A 21,866-nucleotide genomic window follows, 5' to 3' on the forward strand; every position below is an offset into this window, starting at 1 on the left:
TATTTATTCCTCCTGCATAGCCTTGAAAAAATTATATTTTTATATAAGTTTATATTATCTCTTTGCATTAGGACAGGAACTGTTTGCTCCCAAATCCCACTACACTGTTTGAAGGTGTTAATTTTCCCAGCCACTTGTTTTATGCTATAGTCTTTTGCCAGTAAAGTAGGCTTTTTGTTTTGTTTTTTTTTTTTAGTACGCTTTGGGCAAAACCAGCCTGGTTAGCTCAACTCACCTATTTAAATTAAATTGGCTGGGTTTGTACTAGGGAGTGCTCACATGACTTCTTCCCCCAGCAGAGCTGTGGAGATGATAATCTCTAGCAGATGTGTGATAACAAATAGCTTGGGATAGTAATGTCTTCATCTGGTGCAGTTGTTAGCAGACCAAATGTCTGTCTGTAGCCTGAGGCTGCGGGCAAACAACTGAACATGATTGAGTTATGGCAAGTTAACAAGTTGTTGCTTGGCAGCTGAGCTGCCATAGCTGAGCATGTGCTCTTTGTTTGCATGCTCCCAGCATGAGGTGACATGCATTTTCGTAAGTCACCTTTGTAAAATTTTAGAAAAAGGAGTTGTACCTAAGGAAGATTGCACAGTGTGAAGAACATTCGTTTGGTTGGCTGTTGAAACAGAGTACAACCATATTTGGCTGATCTACTACTACAGTATTATTGTTCTCAACAAGTAATGTATTGCTAAGTATTTAGGGCACCTCTGTCACATAACCATCTTCATGTCTTAATTTTTTTTTTTTAAGTATTTGTCTGCACAATATTCTGTAAAGCTGGGACATGCTGCTTTATTCTCATTTGACAGAATAACCAGAATGCTTAAGTAAGTTAAAGTTTTGGTTATACAGTCAACACTATAACTAGTTATTTAGGCTGTAATCTAGAAACAACATTTCAGGTTGGGAAACCACTACAACTAAATAAGTTAAGCTCATAATTGTTTCCATTACTATGCATAGTGGTCTTGTGCATAATTTCTTTTTACAATGTGCCCATGTTAAATATATATTTTTATTTTATCTACATATTTATTTTTTCTTATTGTACTGTAAGAATTTATGGCACACGCATGGGTGGAGAAACTGAAAAGAGCGTCCAAACTGCTGCTGTATGCAGGTTCTTTGGTTGGTCTTGACGACTCCGTGTTGGCTTTCCACACTCAAATGAGAAGAAAAAAAAAAACAAAAACAAAAAAAAAAAAAAAAAAAAACCTGTTTGTAGTTCTTATACAGTTCAGTCCTGGCTTGAACAAAGTCTTACAAAAGTGATTTCAAAGCAGTATAGAATTATTCAAGTTAGGATTAAATGAGGTAGCTGATGTAGTGCTAACAATCTTGTCAATGTAGCTTAGGATGAACTAGTTATCCACTTCTTGTGGCTGCAAAGTAGATCATAACTTGAGGTAGAACCGTGATATTTACTTAAAAATCAGCAGGGGCATCTGTTTAGCCATTACTGTAATGAGGAAGAAAGACTGCGCCATTCTTCCAATGGCCACTTGTTGCTGTTCTCTTCTGAATTGTCAAGAAGGCTTTAAAGCATGCTCGTGCAGTGGCAAACAACATAGGCTGAAATACAGGTTTCTCCACATGAGAGACCTTCGTGGAAGATGGCTATGGAAATAGTTCAAGTGTTATGTGAAGGAGATGTCAGATCATACTAAACAACGATGAGTGTCCCTGGGTTTTCTGCAACTTCTTCGCTTTTTTGCCTTAGTTGTTCTCTATCCAGATTAAATTTATGCGCTGTGTTAGTAAAAGATGTCATCTCAAGTATGTATGTTTGTGACTTATTTATTTCTTTATTATGACTAACAGTATTCTCTTAAAAAAAAAAAAAAAAAAAAAAAAAAAGTTTCTAGAAGAAAAGTAGCACCAAAGCTGATGAGAGCTTTTCAAAAGTGTGTTTTTCCTCTGAATAGCAACATGAATTTCAGCCTTTCCCAGTTTGGAAGGGAGACCCCTATTTGTATGTTTGTATAGTACTTGTTCAGTTTCATCTGATTACAGATCTGATACAAAGACATTATGTTCTTTTTCACAGATGTGACAAATAGAATTACAACCGCTCTTTATTTGATCTTCTGAAGAAATAAAGATGCAAGTGCAAGTATTCTGTCTGCTCCCTTTTTCCCACCGTGTCATCTGTTGTTTGGGAAAGAGTCCTAATTTGCAGCAGATACAAAACTATTTGTCGTCTTGCAGGTTTGCCAGAAATAAATGAAACCATTAATTACTACATTTTTTGAGCAGCTGTTAATAGATTGGGATAAGAAAACTGTACATTAGACTACTGGTTAATTACAAGTACTGTAATTGTTTAATGTGGCTTTTGTGGAATGAAATTACAGTATACCAGAGGAGGTAAATTCAGCCAGTTTTTAGAAAATTATACAAGAAAATGTGCATACAGATGCATTGCAGTAAAACTAAGGATCGCATAACTGGTTTACTGCCTGGTTCATTTTTGCCATCACATAAAGAAATGCTCCTAACAAAAATATTTTAAAAGGTAATGTTTAAACATTTTAGTTTAAGTGTACAACTATTAAAGGTAATAAGTTAATACAGTATAACCCCAGAGCTAATCAATCATGCAGGAGATTCAGATAAAATATTAAAATCCAAATGTGTTTACATCATTAGAAATTAACAACTAAGCAGTTTTATCTCGTCTTTGGAGTGCCATGAAGCACTAACTCTACGCTTATGATTGGTGCTTAATAATATTTGCAGTTCCAGATTAAATTATGTGAATGTTTGAGGACACATTGCTTTCTTCCCTTGTCATCACCCTCAGGGACAATGTTATTTCATCAGTTTGCAATTTTTCCTCTTTGAGAAGAGATGGTGCCATTTTGAAAGAAGGCAATTCCTGATCTAGTTTTCTATACAATGACCTTATTTTTAAGGTCATAAGAAGCCTTGCGTATGCGGAAAGAGGGGAGTGCAGTTTGGTTGTTATTTCTAAGGATAGCTAGTATGTTCTGCTTTGGAAAAAAAAAAAATATTATTTAAGATTCCATATTAATTCTTGGATAGATTAAAGTATCCATTGACAAAATTAATTGTAGTCACTATCTTTAAAGAGTAATATCGTTTTTAACTCAACTCCTCCAACTTTCTTTTGAAAAATACATTCTTTCATTGTATCTGCAATGTAAAGCTAAGTTTTAACTAAAAAACCACAAACAGAATTTCATTATTGTACTAAAAGCTAATATAGTTAACGATATTGTACATAAATAAGCTACTAAATAATGGTGGAAAAAAAAACTTTAAAATTCCAGCAATACATGAGTGTACTGTCAAGTTAATAATAAATTAATTAGTCCTTATTTTTAAAAAATATATAAATAAACAGGATGACAGAGAACCTCCAGAACTGGTGTACTTCTGGATCTTCCTCATATATGCAGTCTAGATTGAATCTTACCCTGTATGAATTGACAGCAAGTTTTTCGGTTTCATATAACTGAATTTCAGCATGATATGCTTGTTTCTCGCACCTGTTTTTAGCTATGCTTTTTTTGTAGTTGCCGGATTGAAGCTTACTCCAGTTTGTGATCCAGAACTTGAGCTGGAGTTCCCTTAATTTTTTTGGTCTGTTGTTAAACAACATTGCAATCACAACAGGCCTTTTTGCTTTCTGTTTTTTCAGCACTTGTTTGTCCCAGCATGAGTTTTTGTGTAGTCATAAAATTACATGTACTGGGGACGTGATTTGTACTAGGGTGATCTAAAAATTGAGATCCTCTCTGTCTTTACACCATACAGGGACATGAAAGCTGTTCTCCTTGAACATAAGGATGAATAGTTACGTATGGAGGAAAGGTGGGATTACATTTTTCTGTTCTTTTAGAAAATGTGAATAGCTTGTTTTATATTATGTAGAATTTTCTTTATTTTCTTTGATGTTTCAAAATCATGGTCATTTACTGTAACAACACATTTCAGCCTATGTGGAAAAATGTTATTCAAGAACTGTCCTAGCCAAAAGAAAGAAGAGGACAGTAATCAGTGTACTGGTTTTGGATTTGGGACTTTGTGTTGTCAAGGCTTTTTGAAGTGTTAGTATCATCAGTTAATAGAGAAGAGAGGACATCAGTCAGTGCCTTTTTAGCTGCTGCTTATCTGCACTTCTTTGATATCAGAAATTCAAATTTTGCATTAACTCCTACACGTGCAGATACCTTGTACTTAGTGAGGTTTCATAACAGCATAATGTTCAGTCTCGGCTTTGGTGAATTTTTTCCCTCTCTCTTTCTTCATACATGTGGTTGTATCTAATTTTCTTGGAACATTATTCTTATTTGAATTATAGCTATCTTGACCAGAAAATGAGGTTGTTTCAAGAATTGTTCATCAAGCACACTGTTAAAAATGTGGAAGTGAAATGTGGAAGTGGCTGTGCTTTCTCATTTTCTCATAGTAGAGTAGGGAACCAATATCAAAGTTTACCAACCTTATCAAAGTCCAACCTTATAAGCATTTCTCTTGTTCAGTTATTAAACTATGTTAGATATTTATGATATATATTTTTGCGCTGTTGCTTCTTGTTTTCAGCCTGCACAGAAAGAAAATTTTGGAAGTGGGACTAATTTTTGCAATGATTTTAACCTGTCCCAACATGAGTATAATCTAAAAGTATCTAAGTGTGAGTATAACCCAGTACTGAACTTGCAAGGCTTTTCAACAAGTTGCATTTGTCCTGTGCTGACTATATTTAGTGAATGTCATGCTCAGTAAACAAATATGTATTCACAAATACCTGTAATGAACAGTGTGGCTGACTAAGCTATCCAGCCCAGTGGAAATAGCTGCTCAAGGCCATGGTTATTGCTCAAGTCAAAAATATGCTTTTGAAATCGTTTCAGACTAGATGAGGACCCATATATTGTGGATATTAATGATGTTGTCAAAAGATGAAAAAGGAACAAAAGAATGTTTGTTTGTTTGTTTTAGAATTTGTGAAACAACATTATCCTACAAGAGAATGGTATTATTCATGGAACCTCTTTTCTGTCTATATTACATAATCACACAAAGATGAGCATTACCTATTTTTATCAGGTGTTTTGTGATTAAAAAAACATAATGGGAAATATGTATTTGAAACTATTTTGAAATATTCTGCTACAAATACTCATTTTTAAAAACATGAAATTATGTCATCTGTGAAAATAAGCTGTAATTTTAGCAATTTAATTTTTAACAGAAGTAGATTTTTTAGTTCTGTTCCATCACTGTTCCTTGGTGACTTGTTTGTACACTAAGATATTGGTTTAGATTTGCCTTTGTGTAATTCATATACTTTTGATCAATTCCAACTCATGCCCAATTATATTACACTAAATTAACATAATTCAACAGATGTTGATATTTAAATGTTTTCTGGCATTCACATCTTGGACAGCTGTCTTAGAGCTTGGGGAAAAGGCAAACATTTAGAGTTAAATGCTGAACATATGCTTAAATTACTAATTAGAAACAAGAAAAAACAATGCATTATCCTTTCTGAGGGCAGTAGGCCTCTAATACAGAAAAAAAATTAGAGACTCTTGATTTGCAAATGTAGTATGAGTGACTTGAGATTAGGTGCCTCTGTAGCAGCACAAAATTTTATTTTTCATAGTATTTGTTTTACCTGTATAGACTTTCAGACCTTGCACTATTTCTATTTTTGAATGACCCTTAGAAATGCTGAACAGGTAACACAAAGGAAGGTATTAGGATACAGTATTTGGATGAGATAAGCTGACGTGGGTAGGAGGAAAACTGTATTTTTCTTATTAATGATAGTATTTTCATAGGACTTTCAATAAAACAGGTATGTCATCCTTATGTTGAAAATTATGTTGTGAACAGATTGGCTTCATATGAAAGGAGTTAGACATGCACTGTTTTATCACAGCTGTTTAAAATTTTGTGAAAGGACAAAGTGCATAGCTTTTGTGGTTAATACAATATTTTTTCACACTTGTGGAAGCAGATGCTGCAATCTTTTGTATGGATGATGTCATTCTTTAAACAAGTTTAAAGAAAAGCTTCAATGTTTGCAAAGGAAGTAGAGGAATCAAATGTGGAACTGATTTCACGTGAACGGTGTCTGAGAAAAATGATACCAAGAAGAAATCCATATTCATTTTCAAAACCATTAAAAATAATGTTTATGCTACATATGAATTATATTTCCATATTATTTTGTCAGTTCTTTAGCACTGAATGAAGAGTTACTGTAAAAACTTTTAGCATATTTTGTAGGCAACATTAATTAGCAGCAGTCTTCATTTAGCACTCATAGCCAAGAAGGAAATCCATTTAATACTGTCAACGCTGTATTGTTCAGAAGGTATGGAGAGGGGCAGTATTCTTTCTACAATCTCCAGAATGTTAACTTGAGGGAACATGTATAAATTTGTGAATGATTTCACCTATTAAAAACAAAATCAGGCATACTAGAGATTTTTAAGTTTTTAATTTCCAGGAGTCAGTCTGCTAGTGCTAAATATTGTCACTTTCTATGAAGTCCATGAAATCCTTTTAATTTACTGAGTATGATAGAAGTAGTGGTAGACCCTCATGTCTACCTTGAGTATATGATCTCAGCATCACATTATTGAAGGGTTTTGGTTTTTTTCTGCATGGAAAATTTAAGTGAAGAATTGCTCACCAACAGTGCAGCTATCACAGTAGCTTTGGTAGACAGTGGGAGCTGCTCTAATACTTAATACAGTGCTCAGATTGTCACTAGGCACACACACACGATGTTTCTGTGGAAAAAATAACAAAATAGGTTGTAGACATTGATTTGACTTGAAGTAAGGTAAATTTGCACTGAGTGACATTTATCTCAAATTCTCTTACCAAGATGTTACTGGATTGTTTTTCCAAGATTACTGTATTACATTATACTGAGATCTGGGGTCTTGATCTTCATTGTTAAATCCATTATTCTGTTCATTCTTATTTGGTGTCATCTAGTCCACACACCGAGATGACCTCGGAGTAGTGTCCTGCTCATCTGCTTGAGCTGCACATGCGTTGTGCATATTTAGAGAGTGAGAGGGTGTAGAAACCTTCTTCAGAATGGGCAGAAAGCCATCCATGTGTGTAATTGTTTATAGATGTTACCACAGGTTTACAGTTCTCTGGCCATTTGCATGGAAACCAGAGGCTGTGCCCATGTTTGGACACTCAGTCAAAAGAAATTGTAGAAGTTTGTGTTCATCATAATGTGATTGGAAGTTTAGTAAGACATACATTGTAGTTTTTCATTCTGTTTAAAGTGATCATAAACTGTTCTGTGGACTCAGATGGTCTTGAAGCCATTGCTACTCACTTGTGCAGAGTTAGAGGGGTACAATAGGAGTTAAAAATGCATCCAGGCTTTCTATTTAAGCAGTGCTAATGAATGTGCTTCCGTTGGCTACTGCATACAACACTGCATTTTGTGCCATGTAATAAATAAGAATCTTAAGTACAGGTCCAGTATGTGTATGAATTTGAGAACTTTTTCTGCAGTATTGTCATCATCACTCAGATTATGCTTTGATTTTATAAAGTTGAGTTACACAATGCACTTCATTTTATTGACTTTCTTCTGTTACGCAATTTTGAATTCTATTGCTTTTTTTAATCTTTATGATAATGTGAATGTTATTTCACATACCATCTACTTAATTTCAGCTTGTAAGGAATTGTCAAAGCATTTGAAGCGTAATGTGAATCATGGTCCTCACTACATTCTGTCTTCAATTATATCTATATTCATATCTATTGCTTATCTATATTTTAAGACTGAGAAATGGCAATTACATTTCCACTTGAAAATAATTCTTTGAAGTCTCTTCTAGACTGCAAACCCGTCAACTCTTGCTTTATTTTAATCTCTTCTTAAAGAATTTTGCTTATAAACTTTTGTCAAGCTTCTACAGTAGCTAAGGCATTCTGATGATAAAATTGAAGAGTTCTACAGCCATCTGCAGGAATTCATTGATACTGTGGCAGAATGATGTGGCACTGTTTACAGTGGATTTGTTCCTCAGGTGAGAGAGAGATGTTGGTTGGAATGTAATGGATATACAACTATTGATCATTACAGGTTCACCTAATTACAGTATAGAAATCAGGCTTCTTCAAAACATTATTCTGTTGTAATAGCCTCCAGCATAGGATTTTCCAAATCAAGAGTATAGATATTAAAAATATGTTCTTAAATAAAAAATGCACACTCTCCCACATCTGACTTTGTTGGTCATCAGTACTTTTATGCATTTTTAACATGGAACATAAAACCGTAATCTCCATTACTTACAAGTTATCTTAGCAATGTTGCAGTGTAGTAAGGTAAATGGTTTGACAGTAAATATACTGAATGTCAATGAACTTAACTGCATTAATAACAGCCTTCATTGCTTCTTTCTGAAGATACTATAGAGTAATTATGGGAGGAGTTGGTTTTTGTGCTTTTTTATTTGTTTGGTTTTTTTTTTAATTGGGGGGGGCATTGAGTTTGGGATTGTTGCTGTAGTTGTTTGTTTTAGGGGTGTGGGGGTTTTGTTTGTTTTTTGTTTGTTTTTCACTCCTGGAATGGCTGTGACTATAGTAACATGTAATAAATCAGTGAGTGAAAAGTCATTTGGGAGAGTATCAACTAAGCAGTTCATCATATTACCCTTCTCAATGATTGAGCTAGTGAATTTTTAACTCCAGTAGAAGCAGAGCTGTGTGTTCAGGTGCTCTCAGTGTGAGTCACCGTGTAAGCCATGCAGCTGTAGGTTCCATCACACAATGGTTTGTTTGGGGGATGTTCCCAAATGACCCATTGTCTACAGAGGGATTTTGCAGATATAAATCTGATGTAACCTCTAACAAATGTCTTGAACACCTAACGGTGTTCAAGGCCATACTGTATGTAGCCTTGGACAACCTGATCTGATGTGTAGCAACCCTGCCGTGGTATGCAGGTTGACACTAGATGATCATTAAGGTCCCTTCCAACCCCAAACATTCTGCTATTTTATGATTGTATGATGACATGAGTAACAGAAAAGGCACTCATGAAAATCACTTACTTACTCAACTTTGATAATTATGGGGGAAAAAAAGGAAACTGTTCTGTAGGTATAGATATAATTGTTTGGGGAGTTTGAAAATGCCAAAAATTGTATGTTATGATAACAAGGGCAAGTCTCTTGAGGAAAAAAACTGATATGAAAACTGCCACTATTTAAGAAGATAACAGAATTTGTCTGAATGTTTGTCACAATGTCTACATGCTTCTAAATAGTCTTGTGTGATGTTACTTCTGTACAGAAGATAAACATATTTCTGTATCAAAACAGCTTTTCATTGTTGTTATTTCCACAGATTTTTGTAGATTGTTTTGCTGTTCCTGCTTTCTATAGTCTGTATTCAGTTTTGAGGCTCTTATTTACTGTGTCTAATGAAGCACCCAAGATTTTTTTAATAAATAAGTAAAAGTTGGCAGTAGTTTATCCAGTGTTTTTGTTTAATATATTGAGGCATGCCACAACAACAACAATTCCTGGCATGCTAGTGTAAGTTCACACCAGCCTGGCTTTTGCAGCCCTCTGATTTCCCCCCTGCACAACTTTGCCGCGGCTGTGACACTTGCAGGCCTGCTCTGCCATGGTGCAGCTGATGCCCTGTCCATGCTCATATTTTTCTTATTGACAGTGAGTGTTCTTGCCAAACGCCAGGGACCATAGTCACATCTGTTTGTCTCCCAAGCTTGTCTGAGGCTGCTTGGGAACACTTTTTATCCAGAGGGCAGTTTTAACTAAGCCTAATACTCTGGAAAGCCTCTATTTGTAAATGCATACAATGAGGCGACAAGTTCCTGTTGTCTTTCCTTAAAAATTATTCCGTTTGACACTGCTTGCTCTAGTCCCTGTCACCAGCTCATCAAAAGCCAAGTTTTCAGGCAAGGTGGTCTTAACAAGTTTTATTTTTTTCCCTAATAAAATGCCTGGCTTCCCTGCAGAGCACTATTTATAAATGATAGCTAGAAGCAAGCTAGGGATAAGTAGAGAGTAGTCAGGCAAATAGCTATCTTCCTTTCTGTAATCCTCACTCTTCTGATTTAATGCTAAGGAACATAATGCTGAACTTAGCCTGATTGAGGGTCAGAGTTCTCCCTACTTTCTAATACCCCCATTACAAGCATTTCAAAATGTAGTGTTCTGCTGAAGTACGATGCTTCATTTCATCTAACTGCTCGTTCCAGAACTGTGATGGTTCTTGTCCATTCCTCTTAAAACCCTTAGCTTTATGTTTCGCTGTGATCTGAATGGCAGTGCATATCAGATGGTAAGACCTGGTGAAAGTGAACTCCACTTCTGCATTGAGAGCCAGAGACTTGGTGTGAGTGGCCATAAAACCAGATTTGACAAAGCTTAATTGGGACTCTAGCATATTGCTATTTATTTGTGGCACACAGAGTTCTCAACAAGAAAGAAATACCCAAACTCACCTTGGCTGGTGATCAGATTGTTGTGCCTTGCAAAGACAAATGATTCATTTATGCTGAAGGAAAGGACTGCCTTTCAGATGTTCATTGATTTTAAATTAAAAAGTAACTGCTGTGTTCTACATGAAGGGTGACAACAATAACAAACTAGTCCTTACTTAGTGTTATTTGTTGCAACTCCATTCCTGTGCCTGGAGGAAAAGTGGGGAGACCCAAGTACCATAATCTTACAGATCAATAATCTGGATATCTCAATGTAGTATAACAGATAATCAATTCTGGGTAAAATAACTCAAGCACTGCTAGCTGTTACTGCTCTAGCTTGTGTCTTCAGGTTCAATTGCCTGACTTTATTAATTTTTATCTTTCATCTTGCTTGTATTCCTGGAGACTTTCTCCATTTTTCATTCTGAAAGTGCAGAATTGCACACTGTTTGGCATATAAATTGCCACACAACTTACTCTACACGTTTAATATCAATGTTATATGCATATCTTAAATATTTATTTTCCCATATTATGTTTAAGTATTCATTTTCTGTATTGTACAGTTGGTTATGTGTTACATTCCTTGATATCTGTCTGAATTTGGACTGAAATATAGCACTGTTAGTATACTGGTTCTACTGCAGTTTCTGGATGTTAAATAGGGTGGTATTTCAACTTGGAACTGCAAGGAAGAAAAAAACTGAAAATAAGAGAGAAACATGTTGAAATAGGGACTCTTTAAGTGAAGCTGGAATACATTTCTGCATGAAAGTTATTTATTGGAATATTTTACTATTTAAATAAAAGCACTGAAGTACTTTCTTTGTACTTTCTTAGTTTACTGTATCTTTTTTTTTTTAAGTATATAGAATACTGTACATTGCCATTTTTTAAATCATTATACTCGTTTCACTCTTTGCGTTATTGAAAAGATCTGAAGTCTGTCGACATAAACGATCGTTTGTTGTTCATTTAGGAGCATCTCAGCTTAAAAAAAAATTATACATGCAGTAAAGTCTAGGTCATATATCTATGATGAAACCAGATTCCCTAAGTAACAGAGTATTACTATGCTGCAGTAGACTATCAGATGCAGTTCTCAGCTTGTACTTTTATCAAAATTCACCACAATACTGTGGTAAGAGGTTCACAGTTCTGAATAACATATTTGGAAACAATAAAATTGTGGCATTTGTAAATTATTCCATTTATCCCCCATTTGGTTTCATTTCTTTACCAAAAAAAAAAAAAAAAAAAGCTAAGTATGTATGTTCCTTTCTGCAGGGATTGCACATTACTTTGAGAAAAACAATATCTCCTTTAGATTATATTGCAAAATTCATTATTTGGAAATTCCAAGTTTACCCCTTTCTGTGGTACCTCATTGTTAGGTAGATGGCTTTATGGCTTTAATGCAGTAAGTTTGGCTTGTCTACTGTCCTAAGCAGCTCCAATAGTTTACCAGTCTTAAGCTTATGATTGTTTAATGAGAGACTGGACATTGTGCTCTGTTATATTGTTATCACACCGTGCCTTTGAATTAGTAAAGGGCAATTGGCTGTGCTGCAGGATGATTTCATGTACCTTTGAAGAGTTGGCTGTTTCATGTTTTCTCATTTGTTCTTCATCTTACTTTAAAAAGAAATTGACAATGGTTTTCCTGCAGTAAATGTTGTTCTGACAGTTAGGCATTGCTAGCCAATTGATATTGTACCAACAATATTGTGATTTCTTTAGATAATTAATCTTAGCTATTTTCCTGTCAGAAGCAACAGTGTTTTTGTTTTTTGTTTTATGTTGCGCTAGAAAGATCACCAGTTTCGAAAATTAAAAAGCATCCCTTTTATATTATTCATTCCAAGAACAATTTATGGTGCTATGTTTAGATACTGAGCACTTGTCAACAAACATAATTATGCTTCGATATAAACAAGATTGGTGGCTTCACAGCACAGCTTCATCTCAGTTGAATGTTTTGATATAGGTTCGGATTATACAAGCTTTGTGTTTGTGGCATTTTTCTTCTTTTGTTAATAGTTTCCTCCTGTAATTACTTGCAGGCAAACCAGTGTGCATTTAGGATCATTGTGCATGGGAGACATCAAACGGAGAAGGAAAGCTGCTCCCCTGCCAGGACCCACAGGTAACCAATTTCAGTGGGACAGAACACAAAACACAAGATGTTAAGTCTGTAAATATGAAGCAGTAGGTCAGTGACCCAGATAAATGCTGGGTAAATTCAGTAACTTACATTGTAACTTCAGGGTTTTGTTTTGTTTTTTTTTTTTTTTTGGTCCTTATTTGTTAGTAGAATTAAAAGAGTATATCTTTTTTTTTTTTTTTTTTTTTTTCCAAACGTTCTCAATTTCTAGATCTTTGTAAGAGCATTTATTTAAAGAGACTGTATCTTTTTTAATATTCTAAGAATCACAGACAGTAAAGATTATGGCTCGTATCTACTCAGGCATTACAAGATAGAAACTTAAGTTGTCTTTTATTTTTCTGTGAGGAGTGCATATGAATATAGTAAATATCCTGCAAACAACTGAAAAGTTGGTGATAAGCTTTAAAATTAATGCTGTGGATTAAATAGGAAGCAATTTCCAAGCACATTTCTGAAAGATTTTGACAGATGCGAGGTCACAACCATTGTGTGCATTTTGCTGATGTCACTGCTGTGAAATGACTTTTTCAATACCTAGAAGTGATTTATAGGACACTTGTCAGTTTGTTTGTATTAATTATATATGTGCATACTGGAAACAATAGGTGGTGTACATGTGCGTGTCAGCATAAGACGTTTTATGTATTGGTAATATGTAAATCTGGATTGTACGTGGTACTCATATGTAATTATACATAACACGTTTTTTCATATATATTCTAGATGTCTGTCTTTGGAGAAGGCTAATATTTGTATTCCAGCTGAATTCTCTCTTCTGAAATTTCATTGTTTTAAACCTCAGTGGCAGTAACAGACTAAGAATAATATTGAAAATGTTATTAAAGCACCTCAGTGGCAGTAGTATGGAAAAAGAGAATGTGTGGGTCAGGTTCGAAGACTCTGAACATATGTGAAGTGAGAAAGAAAAATTCTTAATGGTTGAAGAGAGAATAATATAATTATTTCTAGAAGGTGATTTTCGCTTGATAACTTTCAAGTACTAAAGGATGTCATTTTGTACTAAGAGGGTATGAAATATCATGAAATTCATTTTATTGTTCATTTTACCTTGGGCTTTCAGTGTTCAGTGTTTTATTTTACAATCTGGTTCCTCTGCGCAACTTTGCAAAGCCAATATTTTGATATTAAAGCAAATGTATTATATTCAACATTGTGTCTATATTTACAGTTTTAGAGACTCTGAGTTCCCAGGACTTTCTTTTATTTGATGGATAACAGAGTAATGATGAGTAGATGTATCATATGGGATACTTTTAAAGTAATTTGAGGAGTTATTTTCTTTTTTAAATTCAAGGTAATCTTCTCAATTTTCTTCTTTAAGAACGAGGTAGGATTTTTTTCTGTGCTTTCAAGTTTTTTCTGCATTTTGTACATTTTTAAGCAACTTTGTACATTGTCTGTTGTAAATTTTTAAGCAATTTTTGTAAACTTCACATACACGTAGATGATATGTAACATTTTATAAATTATTACTAATTCCTTCACTGCATTTCTTCCTACAACTAAGTTATAGCTCATCTGTTATGAGGCTTGATAACATATGTTAATATTTTAAACCATTTCATGAAAGGTGTATGGTATCCTTTAAGAATGAAAATACATCTGGAAATCTGAATTAAAATGGTCATTTTTAATATTGTATTATTTTCCTTTCAATTGTTTCAGATAAGATATAGGAACAGAAGGACTAAATTTTATGCAGAAGAGTTTGTGAATAAATATTTTCTTGAAAGAAAAATATATATGTGTGTACTTACTTGAATGGAAGTTGGAAGATAGAAGTAGAATTCTGCTAATAATCTTCCTTATTTAACAGTGAAGTCTGAAATGCTGTCTGTAAATGAGTGATTAACTGCAAATATTTTCCTGAGACTCATGTGCTGCAATGTTTTGCCTAATAGAAGTCGGTCCTCTGAAAAAAAACCAAAGGTACATTCGTTGCTCTGAAAGCAATGCCTCCTATTTATTTTCATAGAAACTGCAACATATACAGAGAGCATAATAACACTATTTGGTGATGTTTTGTAGCTGAAAATTTGCTCTAATTTTCAACATACCACCTTACTGTGCTCACATCCACTTTTTGGTCTCCATAAACATTCAGCAAACATCAATGAATGTCATTGCGTACCATTTTTTCCATGTGGAAAAATTCAGTGACACCCCTTTGCTTGATATGCACTTCCATGTCAGATGGTATTCTGTCAGACTGCCCCTCTGCTGCCATCTGTCATATGGCAACAATCTTCAATGGAATACTGGCAGGAAGGTTCCACCTCTGCTTCCATACCACCAACATCTATCTCTAATGTTGTGGGCCAGCATAATAAAGTGGGAGGCATTACTTCTGGAGCAGCCCTTGTAGATCAGGCAGTTCCATAGACTTTGCTTCTTAAAGTATACTACTTAAACTGAACATTCTAGTATGCTGTGAGGAAAAAGTGGAAATAAACTACTAAATTTAATAGCATCACAAAAAGCATGACCTGCTTAAGCTTATAGTCTCTGGAAACGTCTTAAAAATAATCTGTGTTTTTCAAAAAAAAAATTAGTGATAAAGAAATTGCTAAATTGCTGAAGTAGTGCTATGCACAGCCTTGAAAGTTATCATTTAAATGTTTAGATTCAGTAGTAGTGGAGAGAATAACTGGCAATACCAGTGAAGTATTGAAATATGTTCTCTGTTTTGAGTCTCACAAGAGAAGCACCTGCTATTTTCAGACTTCTGAAAAGCTATAGACTTCTGTAGCAAGCAGTGTTATTGGTTAAACGTTTATTAATTGTGACAAGAACACCCAATTTATTTCAGTACTCCAACTTATTTACTGCTCTTTCACCTTTGTATTTTGTATTGAAAAAATAAAATGAATATTGATAGAGTTAGATATTGATTTCTAAATTTATAACCTGTTTTCAACCTGGAGTCAAAGTCACATACCAATAGGTTTGTGTATATTAGTAGCAAAGGATGTAGATTTACTTGTACAGCAATGAGAAACTATTGAAGCAAGAAAGTTTGAGCAACACAGTGCATTATATAGTTTGAAGAAAGCAGGAAATAATGTTAGGTATGGATTGTTAAAACCTGGTAGTGAAGTCCTAATCTGTTGGTTTTTTTGTTTTTTTTTTTAATTTTCTGGATTTTGGATGCTTGATATAGCCCCATCTGTGTATTAATTGAGCTTAGGCAGGTAATTGGTTTATCAACTGAAAAAAAGATGGAAAAAAAAAATTGTTTACTTTCTACAATTGCTTGTAAGAATCAAGTGTACATTAGGAATATCTGGTTTTGCGCACCTTCTTCTGTGGAATCAGTATTATTTCAGTGATTCAGAAGTAAAATTTGGCGCCAGGTCATTTTTAATATCTTTATGCCCTCTTTGTCTACTTGAGCAGTAGAGCTATTTCAGGTGACATACTGACGTATTTCACTGCAGCAATACAATGTCCTCAAGTTTGTATAAAAGCTCTTAGGCAAGCCAATATATCATCTTGGAAATAACCCTACCAAAACTGCGTTCTGATATCAATGAAAATAATAACAAAACAAACAACAACAAAAATTGTATGGAAGAGAAAGGATATTCTCTGTGAAGTGTTTATAGTTGAAATGTGTACATTGGAGATGCTTCTAGTAAACAACTGAGATTACCGATTTAAAGTCTCTAGCAGATGCTACAGAATTTCAGATGCCATGATATATTTACTCCAGTTTCTCTCCTAGTGACTTTGTCACCTTCTGTAAAGATTTTATTTTTCAATCAGCTATTTTTTTCTTTTTTTTTGTTTGTCTTTATATGAGATGCTTCTAAACCTTGCTTCCTGAAAGAAATTGGTTTTTTTGGTGAGCAAATTCTGCTTGAAGTCTGAAGGATGTTAATAACTTAATTTAAAGAGTGTAGAAAATTGGATCCAGAATAACAAAAATGTTAAGTTTTATTTGTATGCGTTATAAATAACCATTTATTTATATTTGAAAATGTTCTTCTATATCTGGTGTTTATTATTGTGCTTTGTAGTGTGGATTTGCAAAATCTAAGTTTAAAAAGAAAGGTATCTTGTAGTTGAAATACAAAGAATTTACGTATTAGATATGTTATTGTGCATCCTATAGACAACTTAATATTGATAATTTTTATGAAAAGCAAACTTCAAATATTATGTCTTTATCTATTTGGAGTGTTGCATGCTATGTTACAGGCTGATACAGACTGAAATAACAAAGTTAAGACTCATTAAAAAAAAAAAAGCTTTTCAATGAAAAATATGACATTCTTAATTACAGTAGAAACATTGAGCACTCCTATAATGCCATCATGACTCACTTTAACAAGGTAATCAAAAGGGTACATGTTTTCATTCCTTTTTAAAAATTACCAACAGAATAGCTAAGCAAACTATTTTGCTGATGCTTAATATGTCATTGATTAAAAATCAGACCTGAATATTTGCAGTACCAAAAATGATGATTTGAAAAAGATTGTGATTACACCGTGATAACACAGGTTTCTGAGGGTGAGTTTGTGGTGAAGGTCAAGTTACTGAATAGTTGCTAAGACAGGGAAGGCTTTTGCTGACTTGAATGAACTGTCAGTAGATTTCCAAAACTCTAGACAAACTATTTTATGCCTACTTTCTTCTTAGCTTGATTCATGGCTTTTCTACCTACTAAATGTACAACTCTATCAACAGAAATCTCTTTTCATAGAGCAGTTACAACACTGGCATGTTGTGAATACTCTCTCTTATCGCAGTACACCAATTCTTATAATCTTTTATGGGTTACAAAGCTTATCTACCTGAGCATCCAGCCTATAGATATATATATATTTTTTATGTAATTTATTTCTCCATGAGATGGAATTTTAGAGGCCTTTTTTCATTTTTTCACTAAGTCAGTTAAAAAGTGAGAGATCTGGGTGTACCATGCATTAGAAACAACACTAGGTACTGTAAAGAAACAGTCCTCACAGAGGAGCCACCTCCATTTTAAATGCTTTAGGGAGAGCTTTTTTTTTTTGCTTTTTTTTTTTTTAATTTTGTTTTGATTTTTGCTTGATTGTTTTGTCAACCACTCAGATGCATTGATAGTTTGAGCTCCTGATCTTGGAGAATAAGGGCCTGGCAAAGAGCAAAGTCAGGACTCTGAACTTCATGAGAGCGGACATCCATCTTAGAAATTACTGGATGGAATCCCCTAGAATACTGGCCACGGGGGGACATAGGAATGGAACAGAGCTGCAGCGCTTTATGGATGCTTTTCTGAGAGCAAGAGCTTGCAGGAAAGGCAGGAATCCAGCATGGCTGAGCAAGAACCTGATGCTCAGATTGAGAGAAAATAAGAAAAAGTACAAGCAGTGGAAACAGGGAAACTTGGCCTGGAAAGAATACAGAGGGTAGCCATTTGGTCACGCAGAGATTGGATCAGGAAAGCCAAAGCACAGATGGAACTGAACTTGCATCATAAATTGTTCTTGGAATGAATAACTTAAATGTGAAAAATAACAAGAAGGGGTTCTGCAGGTCAGAAGAGACGAGCAAAGGAGAGTGTACCCTCTCTGGTAAATGAGAAGGGAGAACTGGCTTCAAAAGACATGGAGAAGGCTGAGGTATTCAAGTTATTTGCCTTCCCTGGCAATTGGGCTTCCCATACTTCTCACAACCCTGAACCTCTAGATGAAGCTGGGGGAACAATATCCCTCCCAGTGTAAAAGTGGAGCAAATGAGAGACCACCTCGTGAGGCTGTACAAGTTTATAGGGCAACAACATGCATCTCAGGGTCCTGAAGAAACTGCCTGATGTGGTTGCCAAGCCATGCTCCATGATATTTGAAACGTTGTAACTGTCAGGCAAAATCCCTGGTGGCCACTAAAGGGGACCAAAAAGATCTGGAGAGGCTTGAAAAGTGGGCTCACATGAATCTAATGAGGTTCAACAAGGCCAAGTGCAAGGTGTAGAGGCAATCCCTGGCATGTGCACAGAAAGAAAAACTCATTGGGAGCAGCCCTGCAAAGAATGAATTAGGGGTCCTGGAGGACAAGAAGCTGGATGTGACCCAACAGTGTACATTTGCAGCCTAGAATGCCAACAGCATCCTGGGCTGCATCAAAAGAGAAATGGCAACAGGGAAAGGGAAGTGGTTGTCCTCCACTCTGCTCATATGAGGCCCCATCTGGAGTACTGCATCCAGGCCTGGGGCCCCCAACGCAAATTCAGTGCAGAGCTACTGGAGTGGGTCCAGAGGGGGGCCATGAAGAGAACAGCTGAGGAAATTTTTTTTTTTTTTTTTTTTTTTTTTTTATTGTCAACCTATAGCTTGACATTATCACTGCTAAGGCCACATCTGATAATTGCATTCTGAGGTCTTCCTTACCAACACAAGGATTGCAGTTGGCTTGTATAAGTGACACGATAACATTTTAAAGAGAAAAAGCGCTGCTGATTGTGGTTATTTTTATATCTTTCAAATGGAAATGGAGAGTTCAGCATCTTCCCAGGCCTTTATTTTATTAGAAAGCTCTCCAAAACAAAAGTCATCTAAGTCGTATTATCATCTATGTATTCTAGCCAGAAATCTTAGTAATGTTCCAGTTTTTGTTCTTCATGTTTATTATTGTATACTTCTTAGTAAAGTAGCCTCTAGCAGCAGTGTAGGTGTGGGCCCTGAAAAATAGGCAAATGTTTATTTAACCCATAGTAAATACATATATGTGTGGATATATTTGACTAGTTTCAATAAATTAAGCTTCATCTTTAAATTTAATGTGGCAGAAGATAATACTCTAACTACGTAGGCACAGCATCGGTGATAGAAGTAATTATTACCCATTACCAATGGTATCCTGGTATTCCATCCAAATTTGGTTTAAGGTTATTCAGAGCATTAGAGGCATAGTCCTAACATCCATTTAATCCTCAATCTCTCTGCTGGAATTAATAATAGGGCTATCCATTTGGAGAACATTTTTTGTGGTTTAAGTTCTTTCTCAGCAGGACTCAGTGCAAGGTTACAATTATTTTCATACAAGTTAGAGAAAACTTATCAGAAGAGGGCAATTTTGGCAAGTGTTGAGGGTGCTGTGCAGAACTTTAGAATTTTCCCTGGTGGAAGCACTTCTGAAATACTGTCCAGTGACTGTCAGCATAGATGGGAATAAAGCTGGCCTCATTTGGACCCCAGTGAAAATACAAATATGAAAATACAAATATCAAGAGATTCTCCCCTACCAAGGAATAAGCAGAATTCTACTAATTCTGGCTTTTTCCGACCAAAGATAGTAGAGCTTGAATAGGCAAAAGAGTACACTTCACCCACAGTGTGGCCCAGTCGAGCAAGAAAGGGGAAGAGCGCTTGGGAGTCCAAGTGATCTGCAATAATGGAAGACCAGTTAAACCAGTGCAGTGTCCAACTTTCCGTCAATGTGTGGATTTATAATTGGGAAGGTTGGAAATTAATATAAAATCTAGGGTTTATACTACAGGATGCATCTACCCCTGCTGCAATTATGCAACAATTACTTTTAATGCACCTAGCAGTGAGATGATAGGAGTGAAACTGTAGCAGCACAGACACTGAGTTCTGCTGTGGATGCTGGGTAGGTATGAAGGCTTCCAGCAGCTGAGGTTCTGACTGCCTTCTCTGCTGGTTTCATCTCTATAGTGGCTAGAGTACAATGCAATGCAAGCAGACTTACCTAGACGTAATTCTTCTTAGGCTATTATTGAGGCATAGTCCTTACTACCTCATTTTGAGGCATATATGACAGTTTAGTCTAACAATTCAATCTCAAATACTTGTATAAATAATGCAGTATTTTCATATCTGGTTTTCTTTGTTTGCTTGTTTTTGTTATATTGCCACAGCATAGTGAATTGTGAAAACCACTAGAGGTACTGATTTTAAAAAAAATCACAGTATGTCTGACAGACTCTGTACAATTATCCAAAACAGCTTTAAGAATATAAATATCTGGGTAGTCTGATTCCCCTTTTTTTAGTTAGAGTGAACATAGCAAAGATGCACTGCAGTAGCATGTTATTTTGATTACATTCCTTCTAAAATGTATTGTGTATCAAGATCAGCCCCTACTGTTCTGAGCTCATCTGTCTAGTCAGAAATCAGAAGAGAAAAAGAAGAGATGGAATATTAAACGCTTTCAGAAAATGAGGGGGAAAGTGCACTAGCTTTTAAAGTGAAGCAGCATGTATCGTTTCGCCTTCCATTGGCTGTTTATCCAACATCAATACAACACTTTAGGAGCCAAATTACTAAACAAGCTGCCAATTAGGCTTGCAGTCAGCTGGATAGATTAGTGGCTAAGAGAGGCAGATACAAGATTTTCATCTCTTGAGCCAATTACGCAAGTGAATTACCATCCACAATGCACCTTGGAAGATTTGAGGTAGAAAGACTGACTCTGCTGTGATAGACGTGAGATCTAGGGTAGGGGGTAAGGGTTAGCAGGCCATGTATTGCAAAAATTACCCAAGCAAAAAGAGATCCTTCTAGGAAAGGATTTAAAGGATTTAAGGCTGCTGAGACCGATAGAAAAGGAAATAATAGTTGTGGAATGCTCTGCTAAGGCATTGCTGTTCTACTCCCAGGTCTTAATCATATAAAAGAAAGATGAAAGGCCAGTACTATATTTCTGTACAGTGTCATTTTCTCAGAACTGTTTAAAAAAAAAAAAAAATTTCTTAACATCACAGAAGTTCAATGGCCAGAGATGAAATTACTTCAGTATGCCTTAATTTGCTTCTTACAGCTTAAAAATAAAAACAGTAGTGCTTTTTAAAATAAGAGTTATTTCAGAGATTGAACCTAGCTGAATTCCAATTTCATTGACACATATTTAAACCAAACATGCTTGATATTAGTCTTACCCAGAAATTGGATCATACAAATAAATACTGTCACAATTATGGTTGATAGGGTCACAGTTCCTTTATTATTCTATAACGCATGATAACTTAATTGGTGAGCTTTTAAGTATTTTAGAAGAAGCTTTTAGCAAATAAAATGTATCTGTCTGATCAAAACTACGCATAGGCTCATTTGTTTCCTGCAGAGGAGCATTGTTTCTTAAATATGAAGCAAATTTAAAACCTGAACTTTTGCAAGCTGTTGTATCCAAAAATGATTAAACAGATGTGGAGCCTGCAGCAGCATTAGACCTCTGATCTGA

The 21,866-nt window shown here is 35.2% G+C and overlaps 1 protein-coding gene across 1 annotated transcript in view; it reads left to right on the forward strand.

Annotated features, from left to right (window-relative positions):
• Positions 1–21,866, forward strand: part of GPATCH2 (G-patch domain containing 2) — a gene marked incomplete at both ends in the record, with an annotated part of 97,189 nt that overhangs the window by 71,254 nt on the left and 4,069 nt on the right. Inside the window, one exon of the mRNA XM_079550820.1 lies at positions 12,556–12,638. Within this exon, the coding sequence (XP_079406946.1) occupies positions 12,556–12,638 (83 nt within the window). The remainder of the gene's footprint in view (positions 1–12,555; positions 12,639–21,866) is intronic.

This window comes from Tetrao urogallus, assembly GCF_951394365.1.
Source record: "Tetrao urogallus genome assembly, chromosome: 2".
Taxonomy (NCBI): domain Eukaryota; kingdom Metazoa; phylum Chordata; class Aves; order Galliformes; family Phasianidae; genus Tetrao; species Tetrao urogallus.